This window comes from Pelophylax lessonae (genome assembly GCF_965119305.1).
Source record: "Pelophylax lessonae genome assembly, chromosome: 1".
NCBI lineage: Eukaryota > Metazoa > Chordata > Amphibia > Anura > Ranidae > Pelophylax > Pelophylax lessonae.
This window is the reverse complement of record NC_138768.1, coordinates 782,217,494-782,229,929: the sequence shown is the minus strand read 5'-3', so window position 1 is coordinate 782,229,929 and position 12,436 is coordinate 782,217,494. Positions and strand designations below refer to the sequence as shown.

Here is a 12,436-nt window from a genome sequence, read left to right as displayed (position 1 = left end):
ATGCTCTCCGTTTCAACAAAACATTTATTATACATAAAATATTCCACTCACATGAATGGCATTTTCATAGTGCTCAATGTAGGCGTGTAATGGCAGGTATCAAACATCGGAGCATCGCGGGTGACGTCAGACTCCTCCCCCCGTACGCGTTACGTCAGTCCGCTGACGAAGTCCTGCCATTACACGCCTGCATTGAGCACTGTGACAGTGCCATTCATGTGAGTGGAATATTTTATGTATAATAAATGTTTTGTTGAAACGGAGAGCATTATCTTTGTTTATTTTTTGTGGGATGATCGAACTTGAGTCCTGCTATGGTTGTGGAAATCATCTGCTGATTGCGGTCCTCTGGCTTTCTTCAAGTAATATCATAAGGCTTAGTGACCCCTAGTGGTCGAATAATGGAGGTGAGAGGCTTTAATACACTATGGTGATGGATTCACGATATCAGTGGTGTTGTCTACTCATCTTTCCTGCACTGGAGATCTACCAACCTTGTGAACCTTTATGGACTCTTTATACAGTGCCTTGCGAAAGTATTCGGCCCCCTTGAACTTTGCGACCGTTTGCCACATTTCAGGCTTCAAACATAAAGATATAAAACTGTAATTTTTTGTGAAGAATCAACAACAAGTGGGACACAATCATGAAGTGGAACGAAATTTATTGGATATTTCAAACTTTGTTAACAAATAAAAAACTGAAAAATTGGGCGTGCAAAATTATTAAGCCCCCTTAAGTTAATACTTTGTAGCGCCACCTTTTTCTGAGATTACAGCTATAAGACGCTTGGGGTATGTCTCTGTCAGTTTTGCACATCGAGAGACTGAAATTTTTGCCCATTCCTCCATGCAAAACAGCTTACAGTGCCTTGCGAAAGTATTCGGCCCCCTTGAACATTGCGACCTTTTGCCACATTTCATGCTTCAAACATAAAGATATAAAACTGTAATGTTTTGTGAAGAATCAACAGCAAGTGGGACACAATCATGAAGTGGAACGAAATTTATTGAATATTTCAAACTTTGTTAACAAATAAAAAACTGAAAAATTGGGCGTGCAAAATCATTCAGCCCCTTTACTTTCAGTGCAGCAAACTCTCTCCAGAAGTTCAGTGAGGATCTCTGAATGATCCAATGTTGACCTAAATGACTAATGATGATAAATAGAATCCACCTGTGTGTAATCAAGTCTCCGTATAAATGTACCTGCACTGTGATAGTCTCAGAGGTCCGTTTAAAGCGCAGAGAGCATCATGAAGAACAAGGAACGCACCAGGCAGGTCCGAGATGCTGTTGTGGAGAAGTTTAAAGCCGGATTTGGATACAAAAAGATTTCTCAAGCGTTAAACATCCCAAGGAGCACTGTGCAAGCGAAAATATTGAAATGGATGGAGTATCAGACCACTGCAAATCTACGAAGACGTGGCCGTCCCTCTAAACTTTCAGCTCATACAAGGAGAAGACTGATCAGAGATGCAGCCAAGAGGCCCATGATCACTCTGGATGAACTGCAGAGATCTACAGCCGAGGTGGGAGACTCTGTCCATAGGACAACAATCAGTCGTATACTACACAAATCTGGCCTTTATGGAAGAGTGGTAAGAAGAAAGCCATTTCTGGGACGGAGATTTGTCTTCCAACAAGACAATGATCCAAAATATAAAGCAAAATCTACAATGAATGGTTCACAAATTAACATATCCAGGTGTTAGAATGGTCAAGTCAAAGTCCAGACCTTAATCCAATCGAGAATCTGTGGAAAGAACTGAAAACTGCTGTTCACAAACGCTCTCCATCCGACCTCACTGAGCTCAAGCTGTTTTGCAAGGAGGAATGGGCAAAAATTTCAGTCTCTTAATGTGCAAAACTGATAGAGACATACCCCAAGCGACTTAAAGCTGTAATTGCAGCAAAAGGTGGCGCTACAAAGTATTAACTTAAGGGGGCTGAATAATTTTCACGCCCAATTTTTCAGTTTTTTATTTGTTAAAAAAGTTTGAAATATCCAATAAATTTCGTTCCACTTCATGATTGTGTCCCACTTGTTGTTGATTCTTCACAAAAACATTGCAGTTTTATATCTTTATGTTTGAAACCTGAAATGTGGGTATAAGGTCGCAAAGTTCAAGGGGTCTGAATACTTTTGCAAGGCACTGTATGTAAAGTCCATCTGAATTTACATAGATACAGTGGACAAAAGAGTGTAGCCACCCCAGGACAGGAATGCATGTTATTGGCCAGATCACCAGGTAAAATCAAAGGAAGAAAAAAATAAAAAACATAAATAATGCACCCATCCCAACTAAGGCTAGGAAGTTGCAATATACTTCATAAAATATTGGGCAACAATATTATTACAACATACTCTGGATCAGGACCGGAGCTACCACTAGGCCTAACACGCACTGCCGCCTACGGCACAACCACGGCCGCTGTTTTCCCTACTCTCCACAGCAGGGAGATAAATAAGGGGGAGTTAGGGGGGCTGAACTCCCCCAGAGCACCCTGTCCTAATGCCCAGTTAGTTCCTGCTGCCACATGGCGCCACGCCGCTCATCCTTAGCAAATAGATCTGTCACAGAATATAGGCTGAGCGGCAGTAGCGGTGTGGTCCCAAGACCTCCCCCACCCCTGTTCTTGCCCTCCTCCTGAAAGTCAGGGGGCGGGGCAAGCACATGATTGGTTGCTAGAACATCAGCGGTCCTAGCACCCAATCATGTGCTTGCCCCCCCAGGCCCGGACATTCACAGAAGGAGGAGTGCAAGTATGAAACTTCTTCCATCAGACCTACCCAGCCAGGGAGTGACATCACTGGCTGAAAAACTGGGACACAGCACGGGCTCTGCACAGATGTTCCAGACTGACCAGCAGCACTGAGGGACTAAATGTCCTGCTGCTGGTACCTGTAAAAATTTCTTCCCACCTTACCCCTCCATCACCTCACTTACCCCCCATACTGCTTCACTCACCCTTCATACTGCCTTACCCACCCCTCATACTGCCTCACCTACCCCTCATACTGCCTCACCTGCCTTTCATACTGCCATACACACCCCACTATACTGCCTCACCTACCCCTCATACTGCCTCACTAAGCCTCACCAACCTCACTAACCCCTCATCTTGCCTTACACCCCCCCCCCCCCCATGCTGCCTCATCTACCTCTCATACTGCCTCACCCCCCATACTTCCTCACCTACCCCCCATACTGCCTCATCTACCCCCCATATTGCCTCACCTACCCCTCATACTGTCTTACCACTCATAATGCCTCACCTCCCATACTGCTGCACCTACCACTCATATTGCCTCACCCACCCCCTGTACTGCCTCATCTACCCCTCATACTGCCTCACCCACCCCCTGTACTGCCTCATCTACCCCCTCATACTGCCTCACCCACCCCCATATTGCCTCACCTACCCCTCATACTGCCTTACACACCCCCTATACTGCCTCATCTACTTCAGGTATTTTTTTCTATTTTTCTTTTCATTTAGGAAAACCTTAAATATAAATAAAAAAAGTTTTCCCTGTGATCATTTTAAAAATACTGTAAATACAAAGTACACATTTTATTCTGTGATTTGACATGTTTATAATTTCACTAAAATACTTTAATTTTTTTAATTACACTATAGGAAAGGAAAAAGAATGAAAATGTAAAAAAAAACGTTTCCATATGAGCAGTAGGGTAAACAAGTAGATAATCAGGATTGAAATAAGGCATACATGTTCTTACAAAACAGACAATTCTTAGTGGAAAAGGACCCTATACCTATATTTTTTTATTGGTCAAAGTTAATGTAAACCCTAACAATGAACTTTTCTTATTCCTCCCCCTTTGGTCTTTTATGCGTAGTAACTTTCTGTAGTGAGCTGGCAATGCTTTGCTGAAATCTCTTATTAGTGTAGCACCCTCCTAGTCAGGTGCTAGGTAAGAGAGTGTAGTTCTGGCTTTCTCTGCTTACCAGAAGAGCAGCAGGCAAAATATTTGTACACTCTGCTTATCAGGGAGCAGGATTGGTAGTTAGGTCTACTGAGTGTGCCCAGTGTGTGATTCATCTCGTCTCAGATAGTTTCCCCAGCTTATCCAATGGGGAGGCACATTGGATGCTGGAGGAAACCTGGTCAATTTTGGTACTGTCCCAGGGGTAGGGGTTGGCACAGAGAGTGGTGCATTATGGGACAGGGTATAAAAAGCCACGGGCACATAAGGTAGAGGTCTTTGGCAGAAAGCAGAGTCCTAGAAAGAGGGTGGCGGCTGCCTCCTCTTCTGTAGCGGTTGATGGTGGCAACAGGCAGTCGGCATGGTGTACCGGTGGTGTGAGACTGAACCCAGAGGTCCAGGAGAGCTGACTACAGGAGTTGGGGCATTGGAGAATCTGGAAAAACAGTGTCGTGAGTACAGAGGAACTTGCCCCGGGGTATGCCCAGGAAGGGGACCACTCCAGAGTGTAGAGTCAGTGGACGGGTGTCAGTTAGCCCAGAGAGAAAGGGGGTACTAGGGGAGTACCCTGAAGAGAAATACTATAGGAACACTTACCTCATCTTCATTCAAGTAGCAGCCTTGCCACATTCTCAGATTAGAAGTCCACAGCATTGTGAACAATTAACAGTTGGAGTATCCCACTCATCCCTTCTCCCATCCCAATTTAAATAAAACCACATAAACAACAACCCCTGGACTGATCTTTGATTGAGCCAAGAACTTAAAGTGTTAGGTTTCTGCAAACAGTTGCTACGGGTAACCCAAGGGAATCCCTAAAGTGTAATATCCAGCAGCCCTCTAGGAGGCAGTGCTACATTAGCCCTGCCCAACTTGTTTCTAAACTACAGAACACCTCCCCCATGTTATGGAGACAAGGAGAATGGGAAGATGCTCGGTAGCTCAAATTAGGAGTAAGCAGTTTAGATCGACAAAGCAGACATTACAGTGTTTGAGAAATGTCAATGCATTACTGGCAGGATCTCCAGGAAAAAAAAAAAGAAACATGACCGGTAAGCTGCAATACATTACAATTGTGTTCTTGGGTTTAGATACACTTTGAGGTAAATTATCACATAATACAGTGGTGTTTTAGTACCTGTAGTCCGACAATATGTTCACATTCTGCTTGTGTTGCATGTAATTGAGGAGCTGTACTTGGAGGACAATCACATAGCTCATATCTAATAGGAAATACACATTTTAAAAGATTAATTGTGTTAGTAACATGATTTGATTAACATTAAGGTCTGAACTCTTTCCTAATGTCTATACAAACAGAAAATTCTGATCAAGCACTTCCCTTGCACCCCTGTTAGCACGTAGATTATATGACGGATTAAATAGTTTTAGACCTCATTTAAAGTGGAAGTAAACCCTCCTATCTTTTTCAGCCAAGGAAGCTCCCATCTTTTATCCTCCGTTTAATCTTCAACTGCTATGATGCTGGACATGTGATCAATTATGACACCAGCAATTGGATGGTTTGACAGTTTGGTCAAGAGCCCATCCAGGATGACAGTTACATTCCCGTCATGTGCCCAAAGTTTAACTGTTTTATTAAACTGTTAAAACTATGGGTTTACTTCCGCTTTAAAGATCATCAGTCTGTATACAGGTAACAAGCAACTCCAATGCTTTATTATCAGTATTAGCTCAGATAACAAGCAATACTGCGTCCGATCATTGTCCCAAGTGCCAGACGGCTTTGGGCTCCTTCATGCACGTGGTTTGGTCGTGCCCTCTGGTCCAGGACTTTTGGAGGGGAGTTGCGGGTGCGCTGTCCACTATGAGGACCTTGGATATCCCTCTGGATCCTAAGGTTCTCCTCCTGGGCATTGATGATGACCTCCCTGCCGGGAAACATGCTAAGCTCATGATCTTTTATGCCGCTTTTTATGCCAGGAAGACCATACTTACCCAGTGGAAGACAGCTGATCCGCCTACTGTCTCCCAGTGGAGGAAGATGGTAGATGCGGCCCTCCCTCTGTATAAAATAACCTACATGGCCAGAAAGTGCCCTAAGAAGTTCGACAAGATATGGGAACCCTGGCTGGCTAGCTAGCCCCCCCCCCCCCTTTTTGATGGAGATGGTTGTTCTACCCTTCGGCCCCCCCTGTACCTGTCATTGTCTTACCCCCCCCTTTCCCCCCCCTTTCCTCCCGCTCTACCCATTTGCCCTTTTTGATGACTATGCACTGTGTACCTTAAGATTCCGAGTGGTGCCCCCCCTCCCCATCCCCCCCCCCACCCCCTCCACTCTCAGCTCTGAATTTTCTCGGAATGCAATAATTGTTGTATTGGAGTTCTATTACTCATTTGAGATTGTCTCTATATTGTTACCCTGATTTTTTGATCTGCCTTGATGACCCCAAGGTTGGTTTTCTTTTTTTTTTCTTTTCTTTTTGTTTTGTTGGTTTTTAGTTTTGCTTTTGTTTTTGTTTTTCCTGTTTTGGACTTACCTTGCACTGTATGACCTATGTTTTGCTTATAAATAAGAACTTTTCTGTTAAAAAAAAACAAGCAATACTGGTCAGCTGTATTTGTGTTTACTTGAAGACACCATTCAGTAATTTCCAGTGGTCCCCTGCATGGTTGCTGACTTCACACACAACATTAAAGTACACCTGTTCCTGAGTCTGATTAGGTGGCCCAGTCATTAAAGTAGAACTATGGAATCCCATTAAAAAACATGCCCCAGCACCATTTTCCCTTAGTGCTCCTGCAAAGTCTTACAGATACAGGTTGATCCCACCAGAGAAGCCCACCTAATGCAGCTTCCTGTGATGAGGGGACAACCCTGCTGCACTGATCCTGAATTCAAAGCAGCGTTGCCACCCTCATGTAGGCTGCGCTTGCTTGTATTACATTGGCATAAGAAGATGTTGTAAAGGGAGTGGCTATCAGCATCGTTTTTTCTGATTCATAAGCCTGTAGTTTGCCAATCAACAGCTGGTCACACCTATTCCTGCCCACTGCTTTCTAAACTGGCAGAATCGACTGTGCAGCTGAAACCCTCCCACTGTAATCTGCAGTGCCTTGGAGGGGGAGAATGTGATGCACAACTGGAGAATTAGGATAACTCACAGGAGGTAGGAAAGGTTTTTGTTTAATTCAAGAGGCTCTTACACTATATAGTAACTGGATCTGAGCTCTGTTCAGACTGCTACACAGGAACCTTTATGTACTTTAAAGTAGCCTTAAACTCTCACATTTACCCAGGGAAGTGAACAGCCTAATACACAGAGATTAAACAAATCCTCCTACATACGCGTTACAAGGTTAATCTGCAGTCTTCGCCTTTCTACACCCTTTCAAAAGGGCAGATCACGTTAAAAATCTTTCTTCATCTGTCAGCAGCACATAGGAGAGGGCGGGGAGACTGCAGTAACAGTGTGTGAGAGCTGATTGGAGGAAAGGAACACCCACCCACCTCCACAGAGAAGAAGAACTGTGTTGTGAATAGACAAGCTCCTTTATGAGCTCTAACCTACCCCCTCCCTCCCGACACAAGTTTATCTCATGTGGAAAACTTCTCAGAAATGACTCATTCTGATAACAGAGGAACGAAGCACCTGAGAGAAGAGACACTTATAGCTTTGGAGATAGATGAGTAAACGCTACAAATATATTTGCTTTGCTCAGATTTCATGACTGAGGTTTACAACCTCTTTAAGTGTATAGGTATATTTAAGCCCACTTGCAGTCTCACTCCTTTTTATCTTTAGATAGTCTTCTAGCTCATCATGGTATAATTTGTGATGCTTTTTGCATGTAATATGAAGTAACATACTTTAATTTTCAGTGAAAATGCTGCTTCCTGTCTTCTCACATTAGTGTTTCTTTCTGGTATAGCTAACAGCCACACTCCTTAGAACAAGCTTTCTCACACAGACTTATATTGCAGAAGGATGTGTCTGTCCAGAGCTGTTATTGAGTGCTGATTACAAAGCACAATGGGTCTAATTCTGGTTCTTTTTGGACTGTATTTTGGGCAACTACTGTAACAGGGATGTGGAGACAAGACTTTGAAAATGGAGGTTGCATTGGAGGTACAATCTCTCTCTTTTTCCAAAATTATAATTGGACTTTAATGCTTTAACTTATTTGTTGCCACCGCAGGGGTTTTACACAACCCAGGTGGTCACCAGGTACCTCCTCCATGTTTCCCAGGTTCCAGGCGCTCATCGGTGGATCTGGGATCAGCATGGTGGGTGCCGCTGGGTGGAGGGGAGGGAGATCAACCAACATTCATTCACTGATCTCCCTTTACCTGCTAATGACCTGGAAGTGACATATAAAAATCACTTTCGGGTCCAGGTATCAGTTCCTCAGACTGGCTTAAATCTGCAACATCTAAGGTCTTTTGGACCCCTGAGGTCTCATTAAAGAGAACCTGTCACCAAAAAATACATCACAATAAAAAAAAAGTTTAATTAAAAAAAAAGTGTGAAAAAATGAAAGTTACACCGGAGCACTTAAAATCCCCCCCCAAAGGGGGCGTGGCCGGGATGTGGAGCTGAGCGGTCGCATTGTGCCTGAGATCCGCTCCTACCGTCATCCTGAACTTGTTCCAGCGTTCATTACTCTCATCTCGGCACCCCTTGCCTTGCACCCTGGGTTCCAGGAGACGGTGTGGTACCCCGCGGGCTCCTCCGCTGCTGCCCGGGAAACTGCGCTCTGGGAAAAAATCCGGTTCTTCGAATCCTCGGGGTCCCGCGGCGGCCATCTTGGCGACGCGGCCTACTTCTTCCACGATGTCTGCCGGCACCCAGACAGCGGAGGAAGCCGGAGGCTCGGCGGATCCATCCCCATCAGACATACTGGAGGCCATTAAAGCCTGCAAAGATGCCCTCACGGTGAAGATGCACTACATGGCGACGGATATCAGTCTCATCCGCCATGATCTGGATAAATTCCGGTCCAGGATGACGGAGGCGGAGGGCCTTATCTCCCACTTGGAGGATTCCACCCGGGCTGACTCCAGAGAGCTGCGCGCTCTACAGGTACAGGTCAAGGCCCTGCAGGACCGGGCGATAGATACTGAGAATCGCCTTCGGAGGAACAACGTCCACATCCTGGGACTCCCGGAGCGCGCTGAGGGCTCCCACCCTGCGGAGTTCGCCGAGACCTTCCTGACGGGCCTACTGGAGTTGCCAGCCATGCCTCCCACCTTTGTGGTGGAGAGGGCGCATCGGATTCCCCCGACCCCCCCGATACCGGGGGCTCCGCCACGGCCTTTCCTGCTTCGGCTACTTAATTATCGCGACCGGGACCGGATCCTTTCTGCTGCCAGAGCCAAGTCGGACCTGCAATACGAAAACTCTAAAATCATGCTGTTCCCCGATTATTCCCCGGAGGTTCAACAGAAACGGCGCCAATTCACCGAAGTCCGCAAGAAACTCCGGGAAAAGGGTATCAAGTTCAGCCTACTGTACCCTAGTAAGCTCCGGGTGGTGGACGGCGATCGCACCCGGTTCTTCGAGGACCCAGAGGCGGTGGCTGCCTGTTTGGATGTCCGTTAAGGCCTGCATTTCTTCCCCTTGCCCCTGATTGGACCCGCAGCACTTTCCTCATGAGGCCGGCCTTGTTCCAGGTATTTTTTCTCCTCTTCCCCTGCCTGACATCCTGGATGGTACCCCCCCCCGGATCCTGTCCTTCCCTGCATTGTATCGCAGCCTCGATCCCTCCTTTTTGCTCTGGACCGCTGCCGGCTGGCCTCCCAGTATATATTTTTTTCCATTTCTTTGTCCTGTTCCCTTAAGCTGCCCCGTTCTTCTCCCCCCCTCCCACGGTTGGTGCCGACCTTTGCCTTTAACCGCTGGCATTCTGTTGGATCATTTGGAGTGGAGCTGGGCCTGGCGTGTTGGAACTGTTCCCAGCTATAGTACTTTGTGAACACTGGCTACAGCTTCCCCCATTGGTTCTTCCTTTTTGTTCTCCTATTTTTGACAGTGGCTACGGCCACGGGACTGCCCCCATGGTTGGCTGGCCTGGGTAGCTGGCCTTGCCTAGCGGTTCTTTTTGTTCTGGGTTAAGACTGTCCCCAGGCCCCCCCCTGTGTTTTCGGGGAGCGTCCGGGAACGGTAGGATAGACACATCGTGTCTGGGTATTGTGCTCCACTTGTTGGAGTGTTTATATTGTTTATATTGTTTATTTTTTTTTTGTGTTGGTGCATGGGTCTCTCTATATTTGCTGCTCCCCTGATGCTCTGGGTCACCTACGTACTAGTGGGGGTACTACCCCTCCTGTATATCCATGATGGCGTCACCTAGGATGAGTACCTTTTCGGTGTTGTCCTGGAATGTCAGAGGTCTCAACTCCAAGTTCAAGCGGGCGCTCCTCTTTCAATATGTGCAAAAGCATAACCCTTCCATACTCATTTTACAAGAAACGCATCTGGTGGGTAGCAAATTGCAGTCATTGAGGAGACCCTGGGTACAACGGGCTTTCCATGCCTCGTATTCCACATGTGCCAGGGGGGTTTCTATCTTGTTGCATAAGTCTTTACCATGTGTAGTAGAGGAGGTTCATACTGACCCCTTGGGACGATATGTGCTCCTGGTGCTCTCTATGTGGCAGCAACGCTACGTAATAGTAGGTGTTTATGTCCCTCCCCCCTTCAGGGCGGATGTCCTCTACACACTCCTGGAGCGGATCTCCCACTACAGCCCCGCTAAGTTGCTCCTGCTGGGGGATTTCAACGCCATCCTATCTCCGGACCTAGACAGGCCTGCGCACCCCCGGGCATTCTCAGGTGACCTCCTTCATTGGTCTTCGGCGGCCGGGGTCCAGGAGGTGTGGCGTTGGAAACACCCCCGGGAGAGGGCCTACTCCTGCTTCTCCACGACGTACAAAACCTCTTCCAGAATAGACTACGGTTTTGCCAACCCGACTCTTTTGTCGGATGTGGAGGAGGTTGAGTACTTACCCTGTGGCTTGTCGGATCACAGCCCCCTTAAAGTGGTGTTACGCTCTGGTTGGGACCTTAGTGGTTCCATGTGGCGTTTAGGCACTCAATGGGTTGATCAACCAGATGTTGTGGCACAGACACCCTCGATGGGAGCTGAATGCGGGCACTTCCTCTCCGGGACATGTGTGGGACGCCTTTAAGGCGGTTACCAGGGGTCACTACATTTCCGCCATTAAAGCGGTAAAGTTGGAGCAAGCGGCGGAGGTGTCTGCCTTGGAGGCGGCGGTCGAGACGGCCTCCTCCCGTTACGGGGGGGACCCCTCGGCCTCCAACTTCGCGCTGATGCAGGGGGCCAAACGTGATTTACATTTACACATGTCTGAGATTACCCGGCTGGCCTCCTATCAGTCTAAACAACGCTTTTTTGAACAAGGCGATCGTAACGGGCGGTTGCTGGCGTCCCTGTCTCGACAGGATGCCCCGCTCACTTTGGTTCCGGAGCTCACCTCCCCCGCAGGGGGAGTCCTCACCTCCCCGGAGGAGATCTTGGGGGCCTTTCAGGAGTATTACTTTAGGCTGTATTCTACTACTCTCCCCCCTGATCTCCGCCCGGGAGACTTGTGTCGGCTCCTGGACCCGGTGGCGTTGGGGTGGCTGTCGGACTCGGAGCGCTCCGACTTGGTCCGGCCGGTTACGGAGGAGGGGGTTCGGGTTGTGATTCGGTCTATCCCGGGGGGTAAGGTTTTACAAAACCCACTCTGGGGTCCTGGCCCCCCTTTTGGCCGCAATGTACAATGACTGCCTTGCAATGGGCTCACTCCCGCAGTCCATGGCTGAAGCTCATATCATATTGATTCATAAGTCAACCAAGGATCCTAAATTATGTGCCTCCTATAGGCCTATAGCTTTGCTCAATAATGATTTAAAGATTTTAACTAAAATTCTTGCCTCCAGGCTCCGCCTTGTCCTCCCCTCTGTGGTCGACCAGGACCAAACGGGTTTCATGGCCCGTAGGTCTACCGATATTAATCTCCGCAGACTGTTCACAAATTTATAGGCTCCCCACCTCAATGCTGGGGCCAGGGTTGTCGCCTCCTTAGACATTGAGAAGGCATTTGATTCTGTTGAGTGGCTCTTCTTGTGGGAGGTGCTCCGCAGAATGGGCTTTCCCCTTCTCTTTATCTCATGGTTGCAAACCATCTACCGGTCCCCGGAGGCCGCCATCCGCCTTGGCGGCAGGCTGTCAGCCGGTTCCGGCTGTCCCGAGGTACGCGGCAGGGATGTCCTCTCTCTCCGGCCCTGTTTGCTATTGCTATGGAGCCGCTGGCAGAGGCGCTCCGAATCTCTCCGGATTTTCGGGGGTTGCGGGTGGCATGGCTGGAGGAGAGGGTGGCACTGTATGCGGATGACCTCCTGCTGTTCCTCCAGGATGCGGGCCCCTCCCTACAGGGGGCTCTCCTCATTCTGGACAGTTTCTCTCGAGTGACGGGCTTACGGGTTAATTGGTCCAAGTCCCAACTGCTGGCCATAG

The 12,436-nt window shown here is 47.7% G+C and overlaps 1 protein-coding gene across 1 annotated transcript in view; it reads right to left on the bottom strand.

Moving 5' to 3' along the window:
• FAM184B (family with sequence similarity 184 member B) overlaps positions 1-12,436 on the bottom strand; it is a 180,170-nt gene that overhangs the window by 55,870 nt on the left and 111,864 nt on the right. Inside the window, exon 8 of the mRNA XM_082273160.1 lies at positions 5,091-5,175. Within this exon, the coding sequence (XP_082129286.1) occupies positions 5,091-5,175 (85 nt within the window). The remainder of the gene's footprint in view (positions 1-5,090; positions 5,176-12,436) is intronic.